Source organism: Triturus cristatus, chromosome 11, assembly GCF_964204655.1.
Source record: "Triturus cristatus chromosome 11, aTriCri1.1, whole genome shotgun sequence".
In the NCBI taxonomy this organism is placed as follows: domain Eukaryota; kingdom Metazoa; phylum Chordata; class Amphibia; order Caudata; family Salamandridae; genus Triturus; species Triturus cristatus.
Window position 1 is genome coordinate 291,488,221 of NC_140594.1, and position 7,698 is coordinate 291,495,918.

A 7,698-nucleotide genomic window follows, 5' to 3' on the forward strand; every position below is an offset into this window, starting at 1 on the left:
TGGGATCCGGGCTTGCCCCACTGAAATATTCTGAATTTGTTCTGGTAAAACTTGCTAATGCTGGAACACATTCAGCGGTGCTTGCAGGTTGTCTGCTTTCCGTTCACAGGAGCAATCTGCAGTAGGTTAGGGAGGTTTCTTATTTTCACGTCCAGCATGACCCATCAGAAAGGCCTCACTTAAAGGGCCATCACTTTTTTTTTTTCTTTTTTTTTTTTTTGGTAAATATCTTTATTGAACTTTTAAAATGGTTCACAGATGACACTGCAAGTAATGTTTTTTGAAGACCATACAATAGCGCAGTTTGGCCTAAAGCTTGTTCACTCCTCATTACTCTGCATACTGAAAGTAATAGGAGCTTACAGGGAGTACAGCAGGTCTTACAGCTGAAATGTACCAATTACAATCCCAGGCCGCTAGTATCGATTCTATTAGATGCTACTCAGTGCCGGACCCATCCCCCCACCCCCCCCCCCCCCCCCCCCCCCAACACCTCTTCTTTTATTGCCATTTTATCATGGTTGGGAGCTATCTGGAGCCTGACACCTAAATGCCAGTGCAATGGAGGGATCTAAAGGTACGCAGTTTATCGCCTCACAGATGCTTAAGAGAAACCATAATTTGGAGACCGGTTATTAACTTTGTTCCACCCCTGTATGTAAGCGATATATAATTATTTTTAATGTAATTTCTTTTGTAGAGCTATTTGTCCCAGTGTAGGGAGACAGATTTACATCACACAAATGTATTGCACGCAGAGATTGAAATATTCAAATTGTCTAAATCAATATATTGGAGTTTACATAAAACAATGAGAGCTACAAGTTGTAATAGTCAGAAAGCTTCTATATTGGTTGGAACCATATGTAAAGAGTATTTGGTCAAGAGAAACACAGCCAACTTTAAACATCACACAGTGGTTGGGGTTGCCTGTACTTCTGAGACTTTATTACGACCCAAAGAACGTTTTTTTTTTTTTTGCAATCGCAGAATAAAGAGACTGATAAAAAAAACAATAGTTTCTAAATCCATGCTTTGTACTTTGCGTGCAACTTCTTGATGCTGGTCAATAGCTCACTGTGCTGCAGTGGAAGGATTATATCTAGAGGCACTTGATTTATGCTATTCTCTGGCTGCTGCATTGTCCTCATAATTATGGATTTGCCGCATTTGCTATTTAATCTATCATTTACTACATATTCTGCAGATTTTACCCCAAAAAATTGTTTCTAACTCGATTGGTTCAAAAGTTATTAAAAGCATGGCAAGACGTGTTGCTGCACATTGGAGGGCTCCTCGCAAAGGCTGACTGCTCATATCTCTCAGTTATTTTATTGCGCTATTTTGTTGTTAAGCTAATACTGACCAGGTGAAACATTTGCCCAGACAGGTTTACAATGTTTAAAAATGAAGCAGTACTACAAGAAAATGTACCAACTATGACCTAAGTGTGAAGGCCTGGGAGGAGCGGGTCACATGAAAACATTGCTCTAGTTCTGGGCAGGCTGGCCCATGGGTCTGAGGTGAGAATGGGCCAGCGGGAGAAAAGCAAGACCTGGCCTCTTAGCAAGACATTTGAACACAACCCCCTTCCCCCACTCATCCATGGGCTGAATGTGAAACCCCAGTGGGGGTCCAGATCAGGGAAAGGACCCAGCTTCTGGGCTGGACCGGCCACATGGAGGAAAGGGGAGAAAGGAGGGTGAGGAGAAACGATGCAAAGGCCACATCACCTGGCCTCTTAGCAACTTCACACTCCCCGTCCCCCCTCATCAAGGCCTCAATGTGGCAGCTGGTGGAGGAGGGGCAGAGGAAGTACACTGCTTCTAGGGAGGAGGCCGGCCCCACAGGGGCCAAGGGGAAAGTGCCAAAGTCATAATCCTGGCCACTCAAGAATGCCGCTGCAAACTTAAGCATTCCTGTCCACCCCTCCTCTAAACATAGCTCACCTGCTCCTGCCGGCCCCATATGATAATGGCCTGGGCAGGAAGGCATAAGGTGGTGCTGGGAGGGAAAGCAGGCCCTTTATGCAGCTGGCAGAGGCCCTTAAAAAAAAAAAGCATTGGCATAGCCTATTGGGATTTTATAAGTGTTTATTTATGCAAACGTTGCTGTTGTTGCAGCACCGATATTGTGCTGCATAACTGAATACTTGTAATGTCCCAAATGCGAGACATATTTGCTATGCAAATGGATAGGTGATAGGTATTGTTTATTTGACCTTTTAATTATGTCGTTATGCTGTTTAATACTATTGGTGCAACAATATTACTCTTTGCATGTGTAAACAGGTATAATGTGTGTAAGGCTAGACCTATTGGCTATGTAATTTTTTTTTATGCAAGTGTTTTTTTTAATGTAGTTTTTGTGATAATGTGATACTGAGTTATTGAGAGAGTGAGAAAGTGTATTAGTGAGAGTATGTTAGTGAGAATGAGTTATTTTTATAGTGAGTTTGTTAGTTATTGTCTGAGAGATACAGGGTGTTTTTGTAACCGAGATTTTGCTACTTTGAGTGTGTATGTGATAGTTAGTTATTTAGTGTGAGTGAGTGTGTTAGTTTTTGAAAGATAGTGAGTTTGTTATTGAGAGAGAGTGTGATAGTAAATAAGTGAGCGAGAGTGGGTGATGTAGTTATTGTGAGTGATAGGAAGAGTTAGTTCTTTAGTTATTGATAGCTAGTGATTAAATGTGTCAGTACAAATGAAACTTTTGTTTGCGATATTAGTTAAGTGAAAGTTTTTATCTTGATAGTTTGTCAGTGAGAGTGAGTTAGTGACAGTGAGTTAGTATGAACGATTTAGTGCGATAGAGTGAGCCATAGTGAGTTTGTAAGTTACTTAGTGAGAGTTTAATTATTTGGCAGCGATTGGGAGAGTAATTTTTTGCGATTTCTTTTGAGAGTTAATTATTGTTAGTTTGTTAGTGATAGTTTGTAAGAGAGAGTATGTTAGTGAGTGAGTTATTGAAACGGAGTAATGGCGAATGATTTATGGTGAGTGATTTGGTGATGCAATGGGTCTCGCATTTATGCGAGTTTGAGCTATTGACATTGAAAATGACAATGCCTTTTATTTTTGTTTTCGTTTTTAAAACATAACTAAAAGGCATTGTCATTTACAACTCCAATAGCTTAAACTCTCATAAATGCGAGACCTATTGCATTGCAAATGCTTGTTTTACGTTTGCCTGGCTATTAGCTCTCCGCACAGAACGGCATAATATGCGGTCATAGTCGGCCTTTGCTCTCTGATAACACCCTGGGCGGAAAGAAATGTAGCGTCCTGGGCAGAAAGAAAATTGGCACCCTGGCTGCAGCTGGTGAATAAAATTATTCACAGTTCAATCACACATCAAAGCACTGACTGACTTCTGAGCACAAACTTCTCGGCACTTACCCAAAATATCCCCGCGACTTGACACCATCACGGGTGTGATTGAGTCACTCGCAGCAGTAGTTTGATCACGCTAGTGCGGAGTTGTTGCTGGTGCGCATGGCGCTGTTGATGTGTGTGGGCGGGGGGGTGGGGTGGAGGGAGATGGGAGGGGCGGGAAGGGGGTGGGTGGGTTGAAGAACAGCACCTGAGGCAAGTAAAAGGGAGTAAAACCAGTCTAGTCTGCATCATTGGTGTCAAGAGGGACGCTGCTGTTAATAGAGGCCGCTCCGTGCGCCTCTCTGAAGAGGGCGCCCTGGGCCCAGCTCGCCATGCCACAAAGCGGCCCTGCGTGCCACAAAATAACCATGTGGAGATAGGCAGGAGAGAAGTCTGTGTGTTTTCCCCTCTGTGGGGTCTTCGTCAACATGCTTTGTTTCTGGTTTTCCCGAGGTGTGTTCGGTTTGCCCTTCCGCTTGTTTGCTGCGTTTGGCGGGGCGGACAGCGGGACAGGCCTGCCCCCTCTCGATCATGTATCGGCGAAGTGGGAGCCTAGTAGAGCAAGGGTGCCAACCTGCTCTTTCCCCAAACCTACACAGCAGATCTCGATGTGCTGTGCAGACGAAATTCGAACACCTGCTGGGGTGTTTCTGCTCACATTTATTAAAAAAAAAAAAAGTTTGGATCCGACTTGGTCTAATAACTGTCCTAGAGATTTATAAAGGGAAGGCACACCTCTCTCGGTTTCAACAATCACAGACACACTGTGCTTCATCAGTGTTGTCAGTATGGTAACACTGACAATCCTCGACTGAGAAACACCTCTGCATCACACGCCAAGCAGATTTACGTGTGCACGTTTAACAAAACACACCAAACATCCGGTTCAATGCGGGAAATGTTATTTTTTATGATTCAAGAGCATAGTTGGTGAGAAAGCTATTTTTAAAGAGGAGTGTAGGCGCTCAACAAAGAATGAAAAGACTCGGGCCTATGGTAAAGACGAGACCTATTGCTGCCTGTAAAGTAAACACAAAGCTGTGTACGCGGCAAAAATAAACTACAAAAAAAAAAAACCGCGAGTGGTGTCTGCGTGCACAGGAAGAGCGAGAGGAAAGCCAGATGGCGCCTCTGCGCTGCAAAAGTGATCGCGATGCACTTAATGACCCGTGAAAGACAGATGGCGCCTGCGTGCGTGCACGCTCGTGTGAACGCAAGTGCTAGGCCAGCCAAAGGGCGGGGGTAGCACTTTGAAAACCCACCTACTAAATGTCTCGCAGAGCAGCGCATGCGCTGGCTCAGGTGAGACCTAAAAACGGCCCTCAGCTGTCACTCGGGCATCTGCCCATGCCGATTGCCCGCTTTTCCAATCCAACCCTGCAGATCTGTGAATGGAGGTGAAACTTTGATTCTTTTTTTTTTTTCAGCATTCCGTCCATACTCTGTTCTTTTTGGTTCTGTAGATTAGAACATAGGAGTATGTTATTTTTGTCAATATCTATTTAATTTGGCTGCCTCATTAATAAATAAAATGCTACGTTTTTCTGTTGGGTATAGTCCTGGAAAATCATGCTTCTGAACAGCGATACTACATGCCAATTAATTAAGGATTTCCTTCCTGGAGAACTAAGAATTCAAGTAAGCATCATCCTGTGTACTCTAGACACGAGTTTAAAAGATTTGTTTTTGATGAATGCCCACCTGCCCTGTTACAGTTGCCTTGAATACTCATTAAAGGGCACACTTCAATCATATTGCAGAACTTAAATGTGTAATTGAGTTGCAGGAACTTCACTGATACCAATCTTCGACTGCACTATCCATTGTCTTCTCCTTTCAGCCTACAAGGACCTGCAGTCCAGGGAGGAGACTCGTAACGCTGCCTGGACCAAGCGAGGGTGGGATGAGAATGTATATTATACAGGTGAGCATGAGCTCAGCAGCTCTGTTTTGGAGCACTTGAAAAGATGTACACTCATAGTCATAACTGGAACTTTCAACTTTAAAAGTGAGAGTTCTTGTATACAATTTGTGTTCTTACAACATAGCAAACACTGCCCTATTTTCCTACAAGTCTCACAGCCAGTGCTTCATCATCCTAATTATTTCCTGGAGCCGAAATCCACATAGTGGGTATTCCTGCATCATCTGTTACCAATTGACAAAGCAAGCACTTCTGTAATATTGCCAACAGGTTCTTTATACCTGGTTGCCGCGAAAATTGATTTCATGGAATACCATCACTGAGAAACCATTTCACCTAAACTGTTTAATGGAAATTATCAGAATGAATGGTATTTACCATTTACCATTTCATGAAAACCAATTAATAAAATGTCTTTTTGTTCGAAATTCTTACTTTTGTAAGATGTAAATTCAGTGGTTGCAAGTCTTTTAGAAAGTTTTGTCTGAGGTATTTATTTCAGTGTTCCTACATGGGCCATTATTTCAGATTTATATCATTTACATTATCAAAGAATTACTTTGGATGCTTTTAATTCTCTGACCCCCATCAATCCCTGACCACTCGCAGCCCTTAAACACCACCCATCTCTGTCACTTGAAAATCTCTTACCACTCCTAAACTACATCCACTCCTGAGCCCCTAAACTAAACCCATCTGTCAACCCTAAACGTGTTTCTACCCCTGCACTCCAACCATCCCCGAACCCCAAAAGCCCTCACTACCCTTAATCTCCATCCATACCCACCCTAAAAACCCCTTTCTATGTCTAAACCCACTCATCCCTGATCCTATAAAACCCCCGCCACCTCCAGATTCCACCCATCCCTGAACCCTGAAAGAACCCTTACTGCCTTTGAACACCAACCGTCCATGACCCCTTACTACCCCTACACTCTACCCATTCCTGAACCCTAAAACTCCTTTCTATATCTAAACTCCACCTATTCATGATTCCTTAAAACCCCGCACTACCCTAAAATCCACCCACTCCTGAACCCCCTTTCCATGCCTGAACTCCCCCCATTCCTGACCACAAAAAAAATCCTTGGACACCTAAACATTACCCACCCGGCAACGCAAAAACCCATCACTAGTCCTAAACTCCACTCCAGTATAATGGAATTTTGGATTTTCCTAAAAAAAAGGTTCTTTAAAATGTTTTCATTCTTTTTCGATTTATTTAAATTTCCTTGAAATTGCCTTTCCTTAAAATTCGTTTTCCCTGATCTGGTTTCCTCCAATGCGGTTTCTCAGTTTTCCATTAATTCACATACATCACTATAGCCATAACTCTTGCACTATTATGTACCCCACTTTTCCTACAGCCCTGCATTTCTGCGCCTTTCTATGCAACTACCCCACAGTAATGGTTGTTTTTATTTCACAGTGCCTCTGGTTCGGAACATGGAGTCTCGGATTATGATACCACTGAAAATCTCGCCTCTTCAGTGAATGCCTTGGCTACATTAGATTCCGAACAGAACAAGTAGTACCTTGGCTATCATCTCATAATGATTACGCTAGATACAGCTAATTGATTGTAAATTGCATATCAACAGCAATCAGACCATCTCTGTGAATCTTGCTGGGCTGTAGGATATGGACCCAGAAGCTACCACTACTCCTGAGAACAGCAGGAAATGGCCGACCGTGCACATGCGCTGTACTGATCTTTAATTCAGGTCAATTCCACTGGTGTACAGTTTCATTGATCATATGCCAAAAAACGTGTAGCCAAAGGCTGAAGGGAACTTTGCTGCTTGACGTGTGTATGAACCTTGCACATATTTTGTTTATACTGTAATTAAATGTTATCAATTATTATTACTTTATGAAGGTTATGATGCTTGGGATAGAGGGAAGAATGTGTGTATCTATCTTGTGAACCTGGTTGTGTGTTTAATCGTTGGGGTCGTTTAATTCTGTTCTTTTACATGGTTAAGATCTTTTTTTTAGGTATTTGTGGTAAAGAATAGGGAAGTTGATTTTCCTTGAAAATATGTCTGTTAGTTAAATCTGTTGTGCCAATACCTCTCCACTTATTGACACCAGAATTTGCACGTGAAATGGAGAAAGGATGACAACAGAACACTTCTTCCTCATGCAGACGCTTTGCATTCTTTCCCCACACACAAAATATCTACATCATGGCAAGATGTAATACTCCGGTCCCTCACACAGTGAAACGAGCGTTAAAAATGCAATAGGTCTCGCCTTTCATTAAGTTAAAGCCATTTGCTTTGCTATACAATTCCATTAGCAAAGCAAATGGCTTTAACTTAATCAAAGGGGAGACCTATTGCATTTTCAATGTTTGTTTTAAAAAGGCTTTTGTGTAAAAAAAAAATTCAAAACTGC

The 7,698-nt window shown here is 42.4% G+C and overlaps 1 protein-coding gene across 3 annotated transcripts in view; it reads left to right on the top strand.

Annotated features, from left to right (window-relative positions):
- The window catches only part of NIPSNAP1 (nipsnap homolog 1), a 189,640-nt gene extending 182,468 nt beyond the window's left edge, over nucleotides 1-7,172 (top strand). For all 3 annotated transcript variants that reach the window (XM_085636255.1, XM_085636256.1, XM_085636257.1), the window contains exons 9-10: nucleotides 5,215-5,298; nucleotides 6,728-7,172. In XM_085636255.1, coding sequence (XP_085492381.1) covers nucleotides 5,215-5,298; nucleotides 6,728-6,792 — 149 coding nt within the window. In that variant the 3' untranslated portion in view covers nucleotides 6,793-7,172. The remainder of the gene's footprint in view (nucleotides 1-5,214; nucleotides 5,299-6,727) is intronic.
- The last annotated feature ends 526 nt before the right edge of the window (nucleotides 7,173-7,698 follow it).